Source organism: Leucopleurus acutus (genome assembly GCF_964270905.1).
Source record: "Leucopleurus acutus genome assembly, chromosome: 13".
Classification (NCBI taxonomy): domain Eukaryota; kingdom Metazoa; phylum Chordata; class Mammalia; order Artiodactyla; family Delphinidae; genus Leucopleurus; species Leucopleurus acutus.
The window spans coordinates 43247174-43271399 of NC_139155.1; the positions used below are offsets into that span (position 1 = coordinate 43247174).

General features: G+C 40.9%; 1 protein-coding gene and 1 long non-coding RNA gene across 2 annotated transcripts in view; both read left to right on the forward strand.

The window, feature by feature from the left end:
• LOC309970932 overlaps window positions 1-24226 on the forward strand; it is a 371169-nt gene that overhangs the window by 27444 nt on the left and 319499 nt on the right. The window lies entirely within an intron of this gene.
• The window catches only part of GAREM1 (GRB2 associated regulator of MAPK1 subtype 1), a 216774-nt gene continuing 194985 nt past the window's right edge, over window positions 2438-24226 (forward strand). The window contains exon 1 of the mRNA XM_082853645.1: window positions 2438-2619. Coding sequence (XP_082709771.1) covers window positions 2499-2619 — 121 coding nt within the window. The 5' untranslated portion in view covers window positions 2438-2498. The remainder of the gene's footprint in view (window positions 2620-24226) is intronic.

The following is a 24226-nucleotide window of genomic DNA, read 5'->3' on the forward strand; positions in this document are numbered from 1 at the left end:
TTTGGAAGTGTAGGTCAGCCAGACTGAAAGATTACCCTTCTCAGCTGATTTATTTTCCGTAGAGTTTAACCAAAACTCTCTCTGTCTCACAAATAAGATCTTTCTGAAAGAGTTCTGCCACGACAGGAGACTTACATAAGAATTTGTAGCTCATTAAAATTTCTTCCCTCTAATACTCAAGGTTGAAATGAAAACTCTTCTGCAAGGCCAGCATTAAGAGCAAATCTAAGTTCTTTATTGATTAAAAAAAAAGCTGATTGCATTAATCTTTTTACTTTTTATCTTGTCTTTCGGTCACAAGTCTCCAATCCTTTCATGGGAAGGAACTACTTCTATTTCCTGAAGCTTTTAAAGAGGATATAATAGTCGCAGAAAGTTATTTTTTAAAATCAATCTACCATATATGGTTTTAGGATCTACAAACTGGTTGAAGGACCCCTGACCCTATCCATTCTTAAATGTTTCTTATATCATTTTTGAACTCAGCTTTATTTCCAGAAATGATTAAATATTTAGATAGAAAAAAAATTAGCTGGCACTTAGCTCCTTTAAGTTTTCAAAAATTCTTCTTTCTGTGGGCAAAACTTAGAACTTTATGGACCTGTGATTCTGAGTAAAACCGACACTAAAATCTTTCCCACTTTTTTTTCAAGACTTTTCCAAAAACTTAACATCAGTGACAGAAAGGTCAAAACTTTCAGCAGAAGACTTTTGTGAAAATTATCGCCAGTATTTCAAAGTGAGAGGACAGGGAAAGTGGGAGTAGAAGAATCTCCGTGTTTTTCTTTAATTGCTATGGAGAGGTTTATTCATTGGCACAGAACTAAGCCAGCCCACTGAAAGGCAGCGGATGTTTTCAAGTCCCCTTGGGCGGGCGAAGCAGGTGCTGTTTTGTCTTACATGCACTGAACACTGAATACATATTGAAAAATATAAAGAACTGATATGTAACCCTTTCACCTGGCCATCATTCACCTATGCCGGTGTAAAATAACGCTAAAAAAAAAAAGATTAGCACATAAATGTCAGGATGTGCCTGAAGAAGCAGGAATCTTACAGCCACCTTTACATTCTGAGCTCTGTCTGCAGTAAGCAGGCCATACTCAATATCGGGGAAAACAAGAGTGTTTGTCACGGAAGGCAGACTGTGGGGTTGTATCTCGGCAAGGCTATCTACAAGAGTGTAATCTTGCCAAGCTATCTAATGTCCTGGTACGCGTATCTAGAAAACGGGAACTATTCCAACCTTTAAGCTTGGGAGAGAAATGAGTGATAAAAGCATGTGAAAACATCTGGTCCCAGTCGTCTGCCAGTAACCCTTGGCGTGTCCACAGCTGTTGTTAGCCTCATCCTCTGCGGTCTCCAGCAGTTTGTCCATACAACGAAGGTACTAAACCGACAGTCACCTGCCCCTGCGTGGGTACTCATCATTCATTACCTTTCTGCTTCTCGGTGCTTCGGCCTTTTCCATTCTGCCTAGCAGCCAAAGTCTAGACTGCTGGGGGTAACTACCAGCTGCGTTTCTGGAGAATTGTAGGGCTGGCGGGGGACACGGCAGGGGATGGTCCCCGCCTGCCTTTCCCAGCTTCGTTTGTCTGTGGAACTCTCAGGAGGTGGGCACCAAACAGGTCTTTTTTGTGTCCTGTAGTAGCAACTCCAGTGCTAACAGGGTCGGGGTAGACGGAAGGGTGCCCGACATGAAGACTGAGAAAGATTCCTGAGCTCGCTGCGTTCCTCCAGGGCGCCCTTGGGGCAGGCCCTGGGTAGCGAAGGAGTGCGGGCGCGCGGTGGCGCCCGGGCGAGGTTGCAGGGCCCCCGAACGGTCGGATGGGGGAGCGAGAGCTAAGGCTTGGAGAGCGCGCCGAGCCGCCTAAGCCGCGGCCAGACCCGGGAGCCAACGGCGAACGGAGCCAGCCGGGCTACAGCGGGAGGAGGCCGAGAGGGAGGCGGGGCGGAGCGGGGCTGGGCGGGTGGTGCAGGGGAGGCGGGGGCGGAGGCGGGGGCGGTGTCTCCCCGAGCTGCGCAGGCGTCGCTCGCACCTTGTTGATTAGTCAGTGCTGGGAACGCTGCTATGGCGTTTCTCAGACCCGCGGCTCCTCCTCACACGCTCCAGGCGGAGGGAAGGAGGGGTAAAAGAAGGAGGAGGCGAGCGGGCGGCCGCCGCAGCTGCACACCCGGGGCCAGAGGAGGAGGCGGAGCGGGAGCCGCCGCATACACCCCGGCCGCCGCCGCCCGCCGCCGCCGGCTTGCTGCGAGTCCTCTCCGGGCTTGAGGGCACGCGGGGCGCCCGGCCATGTCCCGCAGCGGCAGCTGAGCCGGCCGCGGGCCCCCTCCCTCCCCGCCGCCGCGCCCCCGGGCTGCCCGCGGCCAGAGTGCCCGGCGCCTTCCGCGCGCCCCAGACCGCAAGTGCGAGCAGCGGCGGCCGCCGAGGCGCGGGTGGTGCAGGCGGCGGCGGCGGCGGCGGCGGCGGGAGCGCGGGGCCGAAGGAGGCGGGGAAGATGGACCCGGCGCCCTCGCTGGGCTGCAGCCTCAAGGATGTGAAGTGGAGCTCCGTGGCCGTTCCGCTGGACCTGCTGGTCAGCACTTACCGACTGCCCCAGATCGCGCGGCTGGACAGCGGTGAGTCCCCGCCCGCGGACCGCAGCCTCGGCGCGTCTCTGCACGCGTGTGCCCGGGAGGGTGGGACCCTGTGGGGAGTGGGCTGCCCGCCCCCCAGCGTTGGACTTGGCTCGAGCGGCTGCCGCAGCCCTGGCGCGTCGCTCTCAACTCCCCACAGCAGCAGCTAGAGGTGTGAAAATCAGAGCCCTAGTAGTATAATTTAAAAGGACGCGAAAAAAAAAAATTCAACATAAGGGAAGCCTCTGCAGATAATAATCTTGGAGGCGAGCTGTCTCTCTTCACCCGCCTGCAAGAATTACTCAACCTGGGAAACCCTGTATGAGTTATCTTAGGCAACTTTCTTACAAAATAATTGTGCTTTGGGTGGCACCTTTATTTTGGATACTCTCCTCCCCCTCCGCCACAAGAAGGAACAGATTTTAGGGGAAAGGCTCCTGGGTGACCAATGGAAGGGATCACATTTCTCGGAGACGTTTTATTACAGCTTGTCTGTTTTGTTTAACTGAAGAGAAAGTAATTTAGGGCTGTGTGTAGAAAATGTTTTTAGCAGAGGTGATGGTATGCTTAAGGTTAATTATTAGCTTAGCGCCTTTCTAGCCTGGAAAGAAATTGAAAATACACCAAAACCTGTATTGACTTGGAACGTGAGCTCGGAACTAAGAAATGCTTGTGTTTCCTGAAATTGACAACCAGAAACCAACCAAACGTCTCCCAGCTGTTTGTTCTTCAGGTTGACATCTGCAATCGAGTAGATGGATGTGCATACTGTCAAGCAATAGATACCTTTCAGTTTGAGAGTTCTGACGTGTAAGGTGGCAGTTTAGGTGTGTTTTGTCCTTTGTGTTTTGGTAATAACTTCAGTTGATGTTGGCTTCGTGCGATTTCAGACTGTTTGCAGAAACAGGCTTGCTTCTGCTGTGGGGCTGCCAGAAGCACCTGGGTGCAGGCTGGCGGGCAAGCAGATAGAGCTGTGGTCACACAGGCCAAGTCAGAACAGCACTGAGCAGAAAGATGTCATTTCAAGTCACAAGGACTTGGGTTACTCCTTTTCTGGAGTACAGGAGTGAGTAACATGAGACGTATAAACGTCCAAAGGCATTTTTGTTCCCGTTCTTTTCTGTGGGGTTAGATCAGACATTTGAAGTACTGATGTGAAAAATAAAGGCAGGAAAGTTCATGAACGCTGAAAAACAGTCTTGTTATGCGTGTTAGCCTTGTTTGATTGGTGGTGGTAGTGGTGGGCTTTGGGACTAAACTAAGAGTTTTAAAAGTAGTAATGAAATGCACGTGAGTTCAGGGAGGGTCAGGTGGTGTGTTGAGGCATTTCTGCTTAGAGTGGGCGTGCTTTAAATATGCGTCTATAGATCAGAATCAGAGAGAGAGAGAGAGAGAGTGTGTGTGTGTGTGTGTGTGTGTGCGCGTGCTGACAGTGTTTCATTTACTCTTACACCGTGTAAAATTGTGCATATTGGAAGGTTATGTGAGTCCTCACCTTTTCCTACCGTCTCTCATCTCTGCACACTCCCCCAAAACTTACTAGCTAGGTAGTGAACATTGGTGTGTGTGGTGTAAAAGTCACCCAAAAGTTTCATTAAACTGAAAGTTTAAAGAGGCTGAATACCAGTTGCAGACATGTTAGCTTTATTATCCACTTTCCTCTCTCCGCCATTCATAAAAAGGGTCTGAATCAACAGTGTACTCATCCCACACTTCTTTTTAAAATTAGGACGTGGGTAGCAAGTCTTAACAGCGTGTCCTTTCAAGCTGTGGATTTTGATCATTACGTGTAATTCCAATTCTCTATTGTAAATTTTCTCTTATTCCCGCTTGAGAATCACAGTGACATATACAAATTTGGAATCATAGCCAAATACTGCTTTATACCTTGTTTCTTTCACTTAATCCCATTGTTAATGTTTTTTAAGCTGCATGATGTTCCATGGGATGATGGCTGTATATCTAGTCCCCTGCAGTGGACATCAAACGGCTTCATTTTTTACTATTATTAAGTTGTGATGTAATGAATACTCTTGTACATAAATCTGTTTGTTTGGGTTAGTATGTATTCCTTCCCTGCTGAGTAAGCATGTAGATCCGTTTTAAGTCCTTGATACACATTGTCAAATTGCTTTAGAGGTTGTACTCATTTATACACAAATGAGAATTTTAGGAGTACCAGTGTCCCTACAGCCTTAAAATAATAAGTATTTTACAAACAACCAAAAAAAAAAAAAAACTCTTCTAATTTGAAGGGGGAAGTGTTAGATTACCAATTAAATTTGGATAGACTTTAAAAGAACTGATGATAGATTCCATGCTTATGTTTTAAAATGTTTCACAGCAATGCTTAGAACATGTTAAGGATATGCCACCATGCTATATGTGAAATTTGTGCAGTCGTCGTCCTGTGTATGTCCTTTTGCCGGTTTTAGTACTGCAGGTACTTTATACACGCACACCCTATACTTAGACATGAAAGGTAGTCATTTTCCAAATCACTTGTTTTCAAAGAGGTTAAAGAAATGGAAAAACATGACAGTAGTTGACATTATGTCAAGGGAAAACTGTTGGCTATTTTAAACAATCATTAAAACCATTAAACATCTGATTTCATAACTGTTGATTATTGAAGGCCTACTATGTGCTGGTACATTTCTAAGTGCTTGATGTATTTCTCATCCTTAGCACCCCATTGCACCCCATTTTAAGGACTTTGCGAGCCTTGAGATTTAGAGAAATTGAGCAACATACCTAGTAAATGGTGGACTGTGGTTTTCAGCTGACTTTCCGATTCTAAAGACACCTTTTATCTCAAACTGTACTACCTCCTTCCACTAAATGGGAGTAGATTTAGAGTAGGTCTAACGTCTGCTCTAAATAGCCCCACTGTCTCTCTGAGAGCTTGAGGACAGGAAAGTCAATATTTTTAAAACAGTGTAGACAGCGAATTAAGCGCTGGCCTCATCCATCATATCTAGACGATTTTCTGCTTCCTAAAGGAGTGGCTGAAAAGAGGTAAGGGGCAGAGGAGAAGAGAGTACAGAATCTGAGAAAGAAGGGAAAAAGTGGAGTCTGAGGGCTTAGGGTATGTAGATGTGTCTGTTGACATTACTCCTTAGGACATTTGCCATGTTTAACATACTAACTATACGATAAGTAAGAGCTTTCCAGTTCTTTGCCTCATGCATGTCAGTAATGAAATGCCAGTCAGACGCATTCAGTATTCCATCCCCAGTGGCGAAATTTGTCATCGTATAAGATAAATACAAAATTAGTGAGCCTTTATGGTATGGTCTCATGAGTCTTTCTGGAGACTAAAAGAAAAGTACTCCAGCGGTTCTCCTTAGGAGTGAGGTACATCTCTTCAGCCAGTGTCTAATCCCCGTCAGCAACGCAGTTAAGATCAGATATCTAACTTCATCATCAATTTTAGAAACTTGGCTGCAGAACCAGGTTCAACAAATGTGTTTATGACTAAGAAGAGGGTGGAGAGAATGCTAATCCTCACCCCATCATCAGCCCATCCTCGCTCAAAGCTAGGTAGGTGGGGAAATTGTTCTGTCTCTGTCTTTTCAATATTTTGTCTTGTAAGGGTTTTCTGAAGGGTTGTTCTACAGCAGTGTTCTTACAGCTTTTTTGCTCTCGTAGTGCCTAAAAATTCTGTAAAACCCTGTACCCTAAGCATGTTTTTAAGTTCATTGCTAAAACTTTTCATCCTAAGTTTAAATAGTTGCAAAGGATGTCATTTTTCAGCATATTGTAAATGTTGACTTTTTAAATTGTTACATCATTTAAAAAACTCTGTAGTGGGATCTATATTTAATTCCCAGTATCATTCATTTTTAAAAACGCAGGAGTAGGGCTTCCCTGGTGGCGCAGTGGTTGAGAGTCCGCCTGCCGATGCAGGGGACGCGGGTTCGTGCCCCGGTCCAGGAAGATCCCACATGCCGCGGAGCAGCTAGGCCCGTGAGCCATGGCCGCTGAACCTGCGTGTCCGGAGCCTGTGCTCCGCAACGGGAGAGGCCACAACGGTGAGAGACCCACGTACCGAAAAAAAAAACAAAAAAAAAAACAACGCAGGAGTAAGTTCTTAACAGTAAAAGTCTTACATCTTTCCTTTTTCTCCTTAAATTCATATTTCCATTTCCCTTCCCCTACAGACTTCTATCCCAATGTAATATAGTGTTTTTGTTTGTTCGTTTGTTTTGGTAGAAGGAAGGATTTATTACTTGCAGTAAATAAGGAGAACACTGGAGATCTTTCCCAAAGCAGTGTCTCCCAATGTAATATATAGTTTTATGCATGAAAGTGTCTTATTGATCACTCTGTCTTACGTAACAAAAAAGAATATAAATTGAAAGGTAGTATTTTGTATTTCTTTTGGCCATAAGCCTCTTTTTATTTAAATATTTCAGGTTGTTTAAAACAAACAAGTGGAAATTACCTGTCTTAGAGAAGGAGTTCCCTAAATGCTGGAGACCTGATCCTCAACAGGCATCACCTTTTTAATTTGTTCCTTTGTTAGTTGCCCTGAGCCCTGTGTTCTTTACACCCTGGGGTAATGAAGATTAGAAAGATCTGGTGAAGGCGATGTAGATGCATTGCTTTTGTAAAGTGGGAGAAGGAGCTTTGCGAAGGGGAGATGACGAAGGACAGCTTCCCTTCATCAGGAGATGGATGTCCCTCCATCCCAGTCTTGGTTTCAGGCAGATCAGTTTTCAGACAAGAGACTATTTGGAAGTTGGGGATTTAGAAATTGACTCACGTATAGCTATGATGGTGAATCCCTTGGGAAGTGCTGGCTTTGCTTCAGACACATCCCAGTTCAAAGAATGCTGGTCTAGAGCAGTGAAAGGTGAGCTTATGGTCCTGTCTGCTGAAAGAAGGAGGAAGACCAAGGCTGCGTGAACTGCCAGGGAGAGAGAAATAAAGATGGTGGGCATTGGAGGCAGCTGCGTATAAATTAGCAACAGTCTGTCCCTCCTAGCTTTGTGGAGGAATCAGAGTTGACTCTAAGCCCCAGGTGTGTTGGGACTGTGGGAGCTTTGGTATTTGCTTTCTGCTGAGCTGCTTCTCTAACTTTACCATGTAAGTGCCTGGAGGGCTGATGGTGCAGAAACAAGGTGGACACTCAGATGGCAGTGAGGGTCCACGTGGCTGTTTGCAAATGTCAAAGGTGTTTATAGATTCAAGTTTTATCTTTGAAATTAATGTAAATTCCCAAAATCTGCTCCATGACTGGTGTTACTTTAATATATATTAAAAAAAATTTTCTAAAGTAACTTAATCTAAGTCTTTTTCCGGGAAGATGTGCTGTGCTTATCTTTGGTTTCATTTCCCCTGGCATTCTAAGTTGTAAGAGGTTACGTATGCCCCAGGTGAGACAGTTGCTTAAAGGATACTGGATTTGGAGCCTAGAAACCTCCGTTCAGTTACATGCATTGCCTTTTCTTAGCCATGTGATCTTGGGCAGTCTCTTAATCCCTTTGATTGGTATTAAAGTTTTCTCATGCAGAAAAAAAAATGTACGTTATACTTGCCCATGAATCTCATAGTTATTCATTAATCTGTGTATTCAATAAGCTAATATTTATTAAGGCTCTACTATGTGTCAAACCCTGTTACAGGTATTGGGACAGTAGCACGGAACAAAACAGAAAAAAACCTCTGTCCTCATGCAGCCTACAATCTTATGTATCTACTTACTATGATAGTTAAAGGCAATAATATATGTGAATACATGTGTATTTTATTATGTTTTTTAGTTAATTTATTGTTTTTTGGCCGTACCACGTGGCTTGCAGGATCTTAGTTCCCCCACCAGGGATCCAGCCTGTGCCCCCTGTGGTGGAAGCTTGGAGTCTTAACCACTGGACTGCCAGGGAATTCCCAATACATATGTGTTTTAAAACAATGTATATGTAAGATTGACATAGTGCATGCTCAGAGCAGTTGATGGGGAGGCTTCAGAAGCCCCCCCTTCTGTTGCCTATCATTTAGGCAACAGAAGTCCAGTGAATAATAAACAGATTTTGCTATCCTTACAGATAAAGAGGCTGAGGGAAACGTTCTGTGTGACTTTAGTCCATTTCCTTCTGAGTATTCCAGGTTATTGACTTAGTAATACACAGGTTATAAAAAGGTGGTGTAAGGTCTTTATCAGAGAGAAAGTCCTGTAAACTAACTCAACCAAGATTGGGTTTGGGAGAGACAGGAAGTTAGTTTTGTTTTTGTTTTTTTTTTTTTTGCGGTACGCGGGCTTCTCTCCGTTGTGGCCTCTCCCGTTGCAGAGCACAGGCTCCGGACGCGCAGGCTCAGCGGCCATGGGTCACGGGCCCAGCGGCTTCGCGGCATGTGGGATCTTCCCGGACCGGGGCACGAACCCATGTCCCCTGCATCGGCAGGCGGACTCTCAATCACTGTGCCACCAGGGAAGCCCAAGAAGTTAGTTTTAACTTTAGGTTTTAACTTAATCCAGAACCACATGTGAGCCTGACCTAGTAGTGATACTGAGACACTGGAATCTTTTTTTAGTGCATACTCATCGATTCTTTTATCGAATTGATGATGATTTTCGGAGCACCTACAGTTGGAGAACTATTAGCAGGAAAGAAGTGCCTAGTATGATGTTATACACAAGGTGGGTTATGAAGAAAGTCTCTTGAATATTCTTTTATATACCATATACTTTTACTTTCCTCTCGTCATGTATTCTAGTTGGCCATGCCTAAAAATTATGAAAAAAGAGTAGGAGAGGACCTTGTGGAGGACAGTGGATGGAGGTAAACATTTAGACCCACAAGACGACATTTGGACATGGCTCCTTGAATGCTCTTGCTTTTCAAGTAAGATGGCTGTTTTGAAAGTCTTAAATGAGTATCCACATGACCAGTAAAACAAATCTTAAGATGCTCAGTTCATCTGTAACAGGAAAACTGGTTTGACCATTGTGATCAACTGCATCATAGTTTAAAGAGAGTATTTTAGTCTCTTTACCTCATTTGGCTGCCTTGTTGAAATAGCAAGTTCTAGTAGACCAGCTTGTAAACTCGTTTATTTTTGTTTGAGATTCTTGAGGTATCTGTCTTTTCACTTAGTAAGCTGCAGTTCTAGGAAGAATCATAAACTCCCTCTCGTCTTCAGCAGGGCTATCAATCTTAAGAAGACCAGCTATTATATGCAACTTGAAAAATAGCTTTTATTCCTGGTTTATGTATCATTTTGTCATACTTGACAAAATATACCTGCTAAAATATTTTTTAAATCTCATGGGATTAACTCCTCTTTTAGATGACATTTCCACATGAAGATGCTCCCCCCACATCTCAGCCTCCACTCCTTTTCCCAGTTTCACAAGATTGTTCACTCGAATTTCAGGTTAAAGGTATTTAGGGTAATTTTTACTGTTTCTTAGCTTCTAAGCACAATGCCTGGTACATAGGAGGCATTCAGTAAGAATGTAATAAATTAATAAGCAAATTTCAGTATTAAAATTTTTAAGGTCCAAAATATCGGTATTACTAAAGCTGTCTATGACCTCTGCTAGTCTGACATAGAACTTCACGCTTGTTCCACTTGAGATAAGGTGGTAGGTCCTAAAATTAGCAGTAGGGAAAAGAGAGACTGGTAGAGCATCATGATGAAATCATGATTCTTAGGGTCATTAATTATCAATGTTGTAAATAAGTTATTTCTAGAAATTACAACTCAGTTTTTCAGATTTTTTTGCTTTCTTACTAGTTCTTTCATTCTGAAATTAAGATGCCTTCTTTACATATTACATGTAGCTATGTCATTGAATTTTTAATCTTATATCACCTAGAATACCATAAATCTTTGGGACTAGTCAACTCTTAAAACAATAAAGAAAAACCTGATTGGAGAGTCAGCTAGCCATTTAACTATCCATTGTCTCATCTTCTCAGGGCACCAGGGATTTTACTTCTAAGCAAAACAAGCCACTTGATTTAAGTAGTGTTACAAAACTACAACTGCTAATTTGATACAGTTGTCATCTTCCTAGAATAGCCCCAAGATTGACTTGAAACCATAGTGTCTTAATCCCAGACAATGAGTTTCCTTTTCTGCCATTGCAGGAGTATTACATAGTGGTAAAATAAAAAGCAAAAACCAATATTCCTGAGCTACTTTCTAGTTCTGGGGATGAATTACTTTATATATACTTACAGGCAAGTCGTTTTAATTGATTCTGCTACTTCTTAAACCTACTTTGAAGTATTTAAATACCACTTGGGCTTTGATGACTTGAATGGTTGTTTAACAAATATCAAGTTACTGAATTCAAAATACAATGTGAAGTCTTATAGTTATGAAGCTAGTTGTTACTCAGGCTAATATTTAACGTGTACAGTAAGTTACTACGATTAGCCCTGGTTATAGCTTAGAGAGGAATGTAATTGTGAGCAGTGCTTATGTTTGTATCCTTGTGAAGATTTAAAATAGGTTATATTCTGTTGTTTTTTTCCACTCAGCAGAGAAAAATTTCCTTGGTCAGATTTTTTTTTTTCAAGGTGACAGTTTTCTCAATACCAGACTTTAAGATGTTAGAAATGAAAATTTGCTCTTGATAATTAGTTCACATTGACAGTATTTTCCTCCTAGCAGGGAACCAGATTCAAATACCCAAAAGTAACTGGAAAAGGGTAAATATTTACTTTTCTATTTTTAAACATATCTTGTTACCTTGTAGGTAATTAGGAAGCACTGGTTATAAGAGATTTTTGTCATCCATTCAAAAAAACGTTAATGAAATGCCAGAGGAAGCTCACTTGAATAACTCCAGGCCATCCATCTATGCAGATGCTATACTCCGTGATTGATATTCACTTTGAATTGCCACTCTCTTCCTTTAGCAGCAATGGGCAAGTAGGGAATGGCTGGAATCAAGGACCTAACATCTATTCCATTGTCATTCCTCGTCCCCAGTAGCTTGTGCTATGAAATCTTCAATTTGTTTCAGGTTAACATTTAATGTAATGCAGAATCCATTTTTACCTTGGACCGCCGACCCACAAAATCAGTCAAGCACCAGACCTAAGTTAAAAACAATTCAATTAGTTATGCCTAAAGAGGGCGAGAGCTCTGGAAGGTTCAGATTACTTATTTAAAAATAATAAAGAACATAAAGCTTCATTAAGATATTCTGCTGTTATTTTTTCCTGTTTATTTTGGTCCAGTCTTTGGTCTGTTAAGAGGAAGGGAGCCACTGAGAGTAGACAGGATCAAGAGAAAAATTTTCACAAGCTCAGCATGGCCAGGTACATCAGTTTAGGTTAATTTCAACTGTATGTAACAGGGACCAAAAAAAAAAAGGTGGAGATTTCTTTTTCATATAACTAAAGTCTAAAGGAACACGGTCCAGGATGATAGGGCAGATCCACAGAGTCAAGGACCCAGGCTCCTCATGTCTTTCTGCTCTGTCATTCTCAGAGGTAGTTTTTTGTTTGTTTTTTGCAGTACGTGGGCCTCTCACTGCTGCGGCGTCTCCCGCTGCAGAGCACAGGCTCCAGATGCGCAGGCCCAGCAGCCATGGCTCATGGGCCCAGCCACTCCACGGCACGCGGGATCCTCCCGGACCGGGGCGCGAACCCGTGCCCCCTGCATCTGCAGGTGGACTCCCAACCACTGCGCCACCAGGGAAGCCCCTCAGAGGTAGTTTTGACTTTATGGTTCTCAGTGGCTGCTAGAGCCCCAGCGATCGTGTCTGCATCCCAGACAGGAGGAAGGGAAAAAGGGTATGTTTTACTGCACCGTACTTACATCTCATTGGTCAGGACTTACACACTCCTATATGGGCAGGAAGGCAAAGAACTGGAGTCTTAACTGGGCACAGTGCCCAGGGATTTTTACTGCAGGAGAGGGAAGCAATGAATATTGGGAGCCGCCTAGCAGCTTTTGCCATTCAGATTTTTGCTTTGATGCCTTTTCTTTACTTTTTTTCTCCTATTCAAAACTTACTAAAATAGTCATGCCTTGTAAATAACTAGTAAGAACCTCCTGTATAGCACAGGAACTCTACTCAATACTCTGTAATAACCTATATGGGAATAGAATCTAAAAAAGAGTAGATATTTATATGTATAACTGATTGACTTCGCTGTACAGCCGAAACTAACACAACATTGTAAATCAACTGTACTCCAATAAAAATTAATTTTAAAATAAATAAATAAAGTTACTGTGCATCTTAACAAAAAAACAAAAGTCATGCTTTGGGCCCTAATTCCTTGACATCTCCTTGTTCAGGTTCTTCCTTAGCTAAGAGAGTAGGAACTTCTTGCCCCAACTTACTTTTCTCTCTTCATTCTTGAGCTAAAACCTTAAAGCGGTTCTATTTAAGAGGCCCCTTATTAGAGGTGGAAGTACTTTATCACTAAGCCATGAAAAGTTGTATACTCTAAGAAATTGTTGTTAGAAGGCACTCTCACATTCTTTTTTGGTTTGTCTGCTTGTCAGGTTTTGTCCCAGACCTGATATACACAATGGGGATAGTTGTCCAATTTTTTTTTTTTTTTTGGCTGCAGTGGGTGTTTGTTGCTGCGCGCGGGCTTTCTCAAGTTGCGGCGAGCGGGGGCTACTCTTCGTTGCAGTGCGCGGGCTTCTCACTGCCGTGGCTTCTCTTGTTGCGGAGCATGGGCTCTAGGCATGCGGGCTTCAGAGTTGTGGCTCGCAGGCTTCAGTAGCTGTGGCTTGCGGGCTCTAGAGCACAGGCTCAGTAGTTATGGTGCACGGGCTTAGTTGCTCCGCGGCTTGTGGGATCTTCCTGGACCAGGGCTCGAGTCCATGTCCCCTGCATTGGCAGGCAGATTCTTAACCACTACACTACCAGGGAAGCCGTGTCCAGTTTTTTAAAGGTGCTTTTTTTCCTGCTCTATTTCTTTTGCCAGAGAGGCTTGGCGGGTTTTTTTTTAAAACATACTATTTCCCCCCCAGATATCATTGTTATAGAGAATTTGGAAACAGAAACAGAAATTTGGAAACATTTTCTGTAGACAGAAAATGACAGAAATGAATATCAGTGTTAATTCCAGAGGTTATATAATTTGTTATGTAACCTTTTTTTCTTTTTAAATTTTATTTATTTATTTTGGGCCGCGTTGGGTCTTCGTTGCTGTGCGCAGGCTTTCTCTAGTTGCGGCAAGCGGGGGCTACTTTTCGTTGCAGTGCCGGCTCGCAGGCTCTAGAGCGCAGGCTCAGTAGTTGTGGCCCACGGGCTTAGTTGCTCCGCGGCATGTGGGATCTTCCCGGACCAGGGCTCGAACCCGTGTCCCCTGCATTGGCAGGTGGATTCTTAACCGCTGCGCCACCAGGAAAGTCCTGTAACCATTATTAACATTTTCCTATTATGCAGGCATGCCATGTAAATGGAGAATATATATAAAAGTGAGACCAAGCTATATGTAAAACTTCTAAAATTTTGCATTATATCATGAGCATTTTCTTTCATTATTAATATTCTTTGAAAATAAAATTGTCATGACCGAATGTGATTCTTCTATTACCAGTTAACCATTATTTGACTATTTTCCACTTGTTAGACATTTAGTTGTTTTGAGTGTTATGTTTTTGAGGCTATCTTTATACTTAAATTTGTCAGTTTTATACATCATTTCATTATTTGGGATTCCTGGAAGTGGGATTAAAAAAAATTTATTTTTTAGATTGTTGATGTGTATTGCTAGATTGTATCCAGGAAAGTTTGTACCATTAACAATGAATGAGTAATATCATTGTGCATCATTGAATATCGTAGGTGTTTTTCAGTCTTTGCTAATTTAGATAATTTAAAAGTTGGCACTTTTTCTAATTTGTATCGCTTTGATGACTAGTAGAATAAATTCAATGATTTTATCATATTTGTGAATTTTATGAGTTATTTGTTTAGTTTTTCGGTAGAGTGTTTTTTTAAAGCTTCTGTAATAAAAATGAAATCCTAGTGTCCTTTATTCCTGGTTTTTCTGCAGGATGTTTATAAGTAATCTCCAGGTTTCAGGTGGGCTTAATCACTTTATAAACTTCTGTTCTATTTTTTCCAGTTAATGTTCATAAATAGGTATTACCTCTGTGTCTGAAATTGAATAAGTGTGGTTAATTTACTTTTCTTCATCGAGTTGGATATTGGATTTAAATGTTATGTTCAGTGTTGCATTGTGGCCAGTCAATAATCTCATGAAAATCTTGATAAAACCATGTTGTGTGTTCGTAACTATAATTATACATACAGAATTTGAATCATGTCATGGAGAGCTCCCACTGGTACGTCATTGTTGACAAATTCCTGTGCATTGCATAAAACTAAGCTGACAAACTAGGTTCATTACTATTCAGTTTTAAAGACTAAGAATGAATAGACAAGTTTATAAAAATATTTCATTACTTTTACATATAATCTATAATGAACCCTGAAGTGCTGCATTTAGGGCAGGTAGAGTTTTCTATTCCATTTCCTATTCTCTCTCTTGTAAGCATTGGGTTTTGGCAAATTGAGAACCTGTTGAAGCTTAGAATCTGAGTGCTGATGTGAGAGAATAAATACTCGAGATTCACAGATAATTTCAAGACCAGGAGAGAAGCAAACATGATAGTTTGAATGTCGTTTCATTTCCTCTGTTGAATATCTGTGCAAATGTCGACTTTGATGTAGTAATGTTTAAGAAGAAGGGAACTGGAGGTAAGAGAAGGAAAGCCCGGTTTAATTCTTTCTACGTATAGACAGTGATTGATGGGGGAATGAAATACTTATCCCACTGCCAACTTGGCACCTGAGGACTCTATAAATAGTTGTCTTTATCAGAGGCTTGAGGTGACAGTTGCTGAAAGCACAGTACAAGATGACTTTAAGAGAATATTTTAGCGCCAAAGAAGAAGCCTCGAATTAACTTCACAGGGGATCAGGTAGCTTGTGAATTGTACTTGCCCCTCCCCCCAGTCTTCTGTCTTTTTTCTTGACCCTGTTGGGAAGCTGTCAATCTGAGCAGGTTGTATACAGTTGAATACAGTAGCTATCTGAGGAGTTTCGTGCTAATGGACACTAGAGGGGGAGGGAAGAGGAGAAATATATGAACTAAGTTATAAATATCATGTATAGTCTATTTAGTTTTTTAAATTGTCACAATGAAACAAAACTTCATTTCTCCCAATTACAAACATCATGTATTCACAATTAAAAATTTGAATGCATGGAAATATTTTAAAACTAAAGATAATCTGAGGTCCCACCATCCTAAGATAACTTGGTGACTGTCCTCTCTTGCATCCTCTATTCTCTTTCTCTCTTACACTCTTATAATTTTACAGAAACAAGGCATTTTATCTACCACTTTTGTGTTTTGCTTTTTTGCTTTCTCCCTTCACATCAACCCCCATTCCAACAATCCGACCCTGCCTACCCACACAATCCACTTTAATAATCCAGGAGTATCTTTCATATTTCCTCTATACTCATATAATTCTGCACTGACGTTAGATTTACAGTCCTCCCTCAGTATCTGTAGGGGATTGGTTCCAAAACCCCCGCAGATACCAGAATCTGTGGATGCTCAAGTCCACATAGTAAAAATGTCCATAGTCCAGTGGCCCTCTGTATCCATGGGTTCTGCATCCATGGATCCAACCAACCATGATTCGAAGACAATACTGAACAAAATTCTGTCATTGCTTTTTAAAAACAGGATTATATTATACATACTTGTGTATTATACATACTTCTTGGCTTCTTGTTTATGTCACTCATGGGAATCTTTCTAAATCATCTGGTGTAAAACAAATTCATTCTTTGTTAACAGCTGCATAATAGTCCATGGTACGGGTATACTCATTCTTCTGTTCATTTGTGTTCAACTTGTTCCTAGTTATTGGTCTCACTAAACCTCCATGTGCATGATGTTGTTAATTTGTTCATTATTTCTGTAAAAGTCTGGTTTCTCTCACATATCTTTTACTTCTCCCCCAAACATCTTTGATGGCACTGTCTTCCTGATTCTCTTAATCTCACATGCAAGGACCAGAATGAAATCTTTTTAGAAAAAATTATTTAGGGAAAGTGGGTCTTCTATCCCAGTATCAGAACCCAATTCACAGAAGTGGACCCGATTTAACAGCGGTTGCCCAAATGCTGTCCAAAAAGTCAGTAACAATTCTCATTTCCATCCCTGATGTATGAGAATACCATTTCTCCAAACCTGTGACAACCATTAGATGTTATAAAGTTTAAAAGAAATATTTGCCAGACTAATGGACATAAAATGAGATCTGCTATGTTAATTTGCATTTGCCTGACCATTAGTGATTTTTGTGCCCTTTTAATGTCTGTTTATCATGAAGACTCGCTCTTCTGCAAATTGACATATTTTTTGCTGCTTTTTCTGTTGTCGTTTTATTCTTGCCAATTTCTAGGTGCTGTTTATATTATTATAGAGATTTTTTTCTTATTTACATTTACCTTATCTGTTGACTTTGCTTGTTATATGTATCCACTCAAGAGTTTAAAATTTTTACTTAGACAAGTGTCTTTTTTCTTTTTTTAGAAATTTCATGTAATGTCTGAAACATTTATATTAACATAATTCCACACAAATAACCCAATGAAAGTTTAGTATTAGTTGTTTTCTTTGTTTGTTTGTTTGTACTGCAGGTTCTTATTAGTCATCAATTTTATACACATCAGTGTATACATGTCAATCCCAATCGCCAAATTCAGCACACCACCATCCCCACCCCCCACGGTTTTCCCACCTGGTGTCCATACGTCTGTTCTCTACATCTGTGTCTCAACTTCTGCCCTGCAAACCGGCTCATCTGTACCATTTTTCTAGGTTCCACGTACATGCATTAATATATGATATTTGTTTTTCTGACTTACTTCAGTCTGTATGACTAGATCCGTCTACATCTCAACAAATGACTCAATTTCGTTCCTTTTTATGGCTGAGTAATATTCCATTGTATATATGTACCACAACTTATTTATCCATTTGTCTGTCGATGGGCATTTAGGTTGCATCCATGACCTGGCTATGTAAATAGTGCTGCAATGAACTTTGGGGTGCATGTGTCTTTTTGAATTATGTTTTTCTCTGGGTATATGCCCAGTGATGGGATTGCTGGATCATATGGTAAATCTATTTTTAGTTTTTTAAGGAACCACCATACTGTTCTCCATAGTGGCTGTATCAATTTACATTCCCACCAACAGTGCAGGAGGGTTCTCTTTTCTCCACACCCTCTCCAGCATTTGTTGTTTGTAGATTTTCTGATGATGCCCATTCTAACTGGTGTGAGGTGATACCTCATTGTGGTTTTGATTTGCATTTCTTTAATAATCAGTGATGTTGAGCAGCTTCTCATATGCTTCTTGGCCATCTGTATGTCTTCTTTGGAGAAATGTCTATTTAGGTCTTCTGCCCATTTTTGGATTGGGTTGTTTGTTTCTTTAACAAAGCTGCATGAGGTGTTTATATATTTTGGAGATGAATCCTTTGTCCGTTGATTTGTTTGCAAATATTTTCTCCCATTCTGAGGGTTGTCTTTTCATCTGGTTTATGGTTTCCTTTGCTGTGCAAAAGCTTTTAAGTTTCATTATGTCCCATTTGTTTATTTTTGTTTTTATTTCCATTACTCTAGGAGGTGGATCAAAAAAGATCTTGCTGTGATTTATGTCAAAGAGTGTTCTTCCTATATTTTCCTCTAAGAGTTTTATAGTGTCCGGTCTTACATTTACATCTCGAATCCATTTTGAGTTTATTTTTGTGTATGGTGTTAGGGAGTGTTCTAATTTCATTCTTTTACATGTAGCTGTCTAGTTATCCCAGCACCACTTACTGAAGAGACTGTCTTTTCTGCATTGTATATCTTTGCCTCCTTTGTCATAGATTAGTTGATCATAGGTGCGTGGGTTTATCTCTGGGCTTCCTATCTTGTTCCATTGATTTATGTTTCTGTTTTTGTGCCAGTACCATATTGTCTTGATTACTGTAGCTTTGTAGTATAGTCTGAAGTCAGGGAGTCTGATTCCTCCAACTCCGTTTTTTTCCCTCAAGACTGCTTTGGCTCTTCGGGGTCTTCTGTGTCTCCATACAAATTTTAAGATGATTTGTTCTAGTTCCGTAAAAAATGCCATTGGTAATTTGATAGGGATTGCATTGAATCTGTAGGTTGCTTTGGGTAGTATAGTCATTTTCACAATATTGATTCTTCCAATCCCAGAACATGGTATATCTCTCCATCTGTTTGTATCATCTTTAATTTCTTTCATCAGTGTCTTATAGTTTTCTGCATACAGGTCTTTTGTCTCCCTAGATAGGTTTATTCCTAGGTATTTTATTCTTTTTGTTGCAGTGGTAAATGGGAGTGTTTCCATATATTCTCTTTCAGATTTTTCATCATTAGTGTATAGAAGTGCAAGTGAATTCTGTGCATTAATTTTGTATCCTGCAACTTTACCAAATTCATTGATTAGCTCTAGTAGTTTTCTGGTGGCATTTTTAGGATTCTCTATGTATAGTATCATGTCATCTGCAAACAGTGACCATATTACTACTTCTTTTCCAATTTGTATTCCTTTTATTTCTTTTTCTTCTCTGACTGCCGTGGCTAGGACTTCCAAAACTATGTTGAATAATAGTGGTGAGAATGGACATCCTTGTCTCGTGCCTGATCTTAGAGGAAATGCTTTCAGTTTTTCACCATTGAGAATGATGTTTGCTGTGGGTTTGTCGTATATGGCCTTTATTATGTTGAGGGAGGTTACCTCTATACCCACTTTCTGGAGAGCTTTTATCATAAGTGGGTGTTGAATTTTGTCAAAAGCTTTTTCTGCATCTGTTGAGATGATCATGTGGTTTTTATTTTCAATTTGTTAATATGGTGTATCACATTAATTAATTTGCATATATTGAAGAATCCTGCATCCCTGGGATAAATGCCACTTGATCGTGGTGTATGATCCTTTTAATGTGTCGTTGGATTCTGTTTGCTAGTATTTTTTTTTTAACATGTTCATTGGGGTATAATTGCTTTACAATAGTGTGTTAGTTTCTGCTTTATAACAAAGTGCATCAGTTATACATATACATATGTTCCCATATCTCTTCGCTCTTGCGTCTCCCTCCCTCCCACCCTCCCTATCCCACCCCAGTTTGCTATATTTTGTTGAGGATTTTTGCATCTGTATTCATCAGTGATATTGGTCTGTAATTTTCTTTTTTTGTAGTATCTTTGTCTCGTTTTGGTATCAGGGTGATGGTGGCCTCATAGAATGAGTTTGGGAGTGTTCCTTCCTCTGCAATTTTTTGGAAGATTTTGAGAAGGTTGGGTGTTAGCTCTTCTCTAAATGTTTGATAGAATTCACCTGTGAAGCCATCTGGTCCTGGACTTTTGTTTGTTGGAAGATTTTTAATCACAGTTTCAATTTCATTACTTGTGATTGGTCTGTTCATATTTTCTTTTTTTCCTGGTTCAGTCTTGGAAGGTTCTACCTTTCTAAGAATTTGTCCGTTTCTTCCAGGTTGTCCATTTTATTGGCATAGATTTGCTTCTAGTACTCGCTTATGATGCTTTGTATTTCTGTGGTGTCCTTTGTAACTTCTCCTTTTTCATTTCTAATTTTATTGATTTGAGTCCTCTCCCTCTTTTTCTTGATGAGTCTGGCTAATGGTTTATCAATTTTGTTTATCTTCTCAAAGAACCAGCTTTTAGTTTCATTGATCTTTGCTACTGTTTTCTTTGTTTCTATTTCATTTATTTCTGCTCTGATATTTATGATTTCTTTCCTTCTGCTAACTTTGGGTTTTGTTTGTTCTTCTTTCTCTAGTTCCTTTAGGTGTAAGGTTAGATTGTTTACTTGAGATTTTTCTTGTTTCCTGAGGTAGGCTTGTATAGCTATAAACTTCCCTCTTAGAACTGCTTTTGCTGCATCCCATAGGTTTTGGATTGTCGTGTTTTCATTGTCATTTGTTTCTAGGTATTTTTTGATTTGCTCTTTGATTTCTTCAGTGATCTCTTGGTTATTTAGTAATGTATTCTTTAGCCTCAATATGTTTGTGTTTTTTCTGTTGTTTCCCTGTAATTCATTTCTAATCTCATAGCGTTGTGGTCAGAAAAGATGCTTGATATGATTTCAGTTTTCTTAAATTTACAGAGGCTTGATTTGTGACCCAAGATGTGATCTATCCTGGAGAATGTTCTGTGTGCACTTGAGAAGAAAGTGTAATTTGCTGTTTTTGGATGGAATGTCCTATAAATATCAATTAAATCTATCTGGTCTACTGTGTCATTTAAAGCTTCTGTTTCCTTATTTATTTTCATTTTGGATGATCTGTCCATTGTTGTAAGTGAGGTATTAAAGTCCCCCCTATTATTGTGTTACTGTCAATTTCCTCTTTTAGAGCTGTTATACTTACCTTATGTATTGAGGTGCTCATATATTGGATGCATATATATTGATAATTGTTATATCTTCTTCTTGGATTGATCCCTTGATCATTATGTAGTGTCCTTCCTTGTCTCTTGTAACATTCTTTATTTTAAAGTTTCTTTTATCTGATATGAGTATAGCTACTCCAGCTTTCTTTTGATTTACATTTGCATGGAATATCTTTTTCTATCCCCTCACTTTCAGTCCGTATGTGTCCCTAGGTCTGAAGTGGGTCTCTTGTAGACAGCATATATATGGGTCTTGTTTTTGTATCCATTCAGCAAGCCTGTGTCTTTTGGTTGGAGCATTTAATCCATTCATGTTTAAGGTAATTATCGGTATGTATGTTCCTATGACTATTTTCTTAATTGTTTTGGGTTTGTTTTTGCAGGTCCTTTTTTCTATTGTGTTTCTCACTTAGAGAAGTTCCTTTAGCATTTGTTGTAGAGCTGGTTTAGTGGTGCTGAATTCTCTTAGCTTTTGCTTGTCTGTTAAGCTTTTGATTTCTCCCTCGAATCTGAATCTGAATGAGATCCTTTCCAGGTAGAGTAATCTTGGTTGTAGGTTCTTCCCTTTCATCACTTTAAGTATATCATGACACTCCCTTCTGGCTTGTAGAGTTTCTGCTGAGAAATCAGCTGTTAACCTTATGGGAGTTCCCTTGTATGTTGTCATTTTTCCCTTGCTGCTTTCAATAATTTTTCTTTGTCTTTAAATTTTGCCAGTTTGATTACTGTGTGTCTCGGCGTGTTTCTCCTTGGGTTTATCCTGTCTGGAAGTCTCTGCGCTTCCTGGACTTAGGTGGCTATTTCCTTTCCCATGTTAGGGAAGTTTTTGACTGTAATCTCTTCAAATATTTTCTCTGGTCCTTTCTCTCTCTCTTCTCCTTCTGGGATCCCTATAATGTGAATGTTGTGTTTAATGTTGTTCCAGAGGTCTCTTAGGCTGTCTTCATTTCTTCTCATTCTTTTTTCTTTAGTCTGTTCTGCAGCAGTGACTTCCACCATTCAGTCTTCCAGGTCACTTCTCCGTTCTTCTGCCTCGGTTATTATGCTATTGATTCCTTCTAGTGTAGTTTTCATTTCAGTTATTGCATTGTTCATCTCTGTTTGTTTGTTCTTTAATTCTTCTAGGTCTTTGTTAAACATTTCTTTCATCTTCTCGATCTTTGCCTCCATTCTTTTTCCAAGGTCCTGGATCATCTTCACTATCAGTATTCTGAATTCTTTTTCTGGAAGGTTGCCTATCTCCACTTCATTTAGTTGTTTTTCTGGGGTTTTATCTTGTTCCTTCATCTGGTATATAGCCCTCTGCCTTTTCATCTTGTCTGTCTTTCTGTGAATGTGGTTTTTGTTCCACAGGCTGCAGGATTGTAGTTCTTCTTGATTCTGCTGTCTGCCCTCTGGTGGATGAGGCTACCTAAGAGGCTTGATGGGAGGGACTGGTGGTGGGTAGAGCTGACTGTTGCTCTGGTGGGCAGAGATCAGTTAAACTTTAATCCACTTGACTGTTGATGGGTGGGGCTGGATTCCTTCTCTGTTGGTTGTTTGGCCTGAGGCAACCCAACACTGGAGCCTACCTGGGATCTTTGGTGGAGCTAATGACAGACTCTGGGAGGGCTCATGCCAAGGAGTACTTACCAGAACTTCTGCTGCCAGTGTCCTTGTCCCCATGGTGAAACAGAGCCACCCCCTGCCTCTGCAGGAGATCCTCCAACACTAGCAGGTAGGTGTGGTTCAGTCTCCCCTGGGGTCACTGCTCCTTCCCCTGGGTCCCGATGTGCACACCACTTTGTGTGTGCCCTCCAAGAGTGGAGTCTCTGTTTCCCCCCAGTCCTGTCAAAGTCCTGCAATCAATTCCCACTAGGCTTCAAAGTCTGATTATCTAGGAATTCCTCCTCACATTATCAGACCCCCAGGTTGGGAAGCCTGACATGGGGCTCAGAACCTTCACTCCAGTGGGTGGGCTTCTGTGGTATAAGTGTTCGCCACTCTGTGAGTCACCCACCCACCAGTTATGGGATTTGATTTTACTGTGATTGCGCCCCTCCTACTGTCTCATTGTGGCTTCTCCTTTGTCTTTGGATGTGGAGTATCTTTTTTGGTGAGTTCCAGTGTCTTCCTGTTGATGATTGTCCAGCAGCTAGTTGTGATTCTGGTGTTCTCGCAAGAGGGAGTGAGAGCACGTCCTTCTACTCCACCATCTTGTTTCCTCCTAGACAAGTGTCTTTTTCCTGTGTTTTCACTCTTGGCTGAGAAAGTGACTCCTAGATTGTATATACATTTTCTTAGATATTCTAGGAAGATTGAAAAAAAAATTTTTTTAGGGCTTCCCTGGTGGCGCAGTGGTTGAGAGTCCGCCTGCCAATGCACAGGAAACGGGTTCGTGTCCCGGTCCAGGAGGATCCCACATGCCACGGAGCGGCTGGGCCTGTGAGCCATGGCCGCTGAGCCGGCGCGTCCGGAGCCTGTGCTCCGCAACGGGAGAGGCCACAACAGTGAGAGGCCTGTGTACCGCAAAAAAAAAACAAACAAAAAACCCACAATTTTTAAAATTTAAGTCTTTAGTCCATCTGGAATTAATTTTTGCATATGACGTAAGATTTTTATTTTCTTTTGGACTGTTGTGCCAGCCCAGTTATTCAAAAGTATGCTTATTAAATTGAATATCATTGTCAAAGTTTTGTTCTTTAACAGTAGAAAAGACACACTTCATCCACACCTGTCTTTTAGGGATTGCCTTGGGCTGTGATGTAAAAACATGTAGGTTAATGAAATCTAAAAACAGATTTTTTTAAAAATTCTTTTTTTTAAATTCTTTTTATTAAAAAGAATTTGTGGCTAGAGCTGTCCCTAACCTTGATTTACTCTTCTTTTCCAATAGCTGTGGGAGGTCTGAGATTTTTTTTCTAAATAAAATTTTAATTCATTTTAAAGCCAGTGCTACCCTGTTGAGTCTGGGAAATGATAGTAACTTGTTAAATGCCTTCTGGAAGCATAGTCCAGATGCTTTGGCAATAAGTTGTCTCCAGGGAAGAATTTGTTTTAAAATGATACTGTACTAGCCTGGTGTGTGTGTGTGTGTGTGTGTGTGTGTGTGTGTGTGTGTGTGTGTGTGTGTGTGTGTGTGTGTGTGTGTAAAAGAGAGAGTATGTGCCTTGCAAAATTTCAGAAG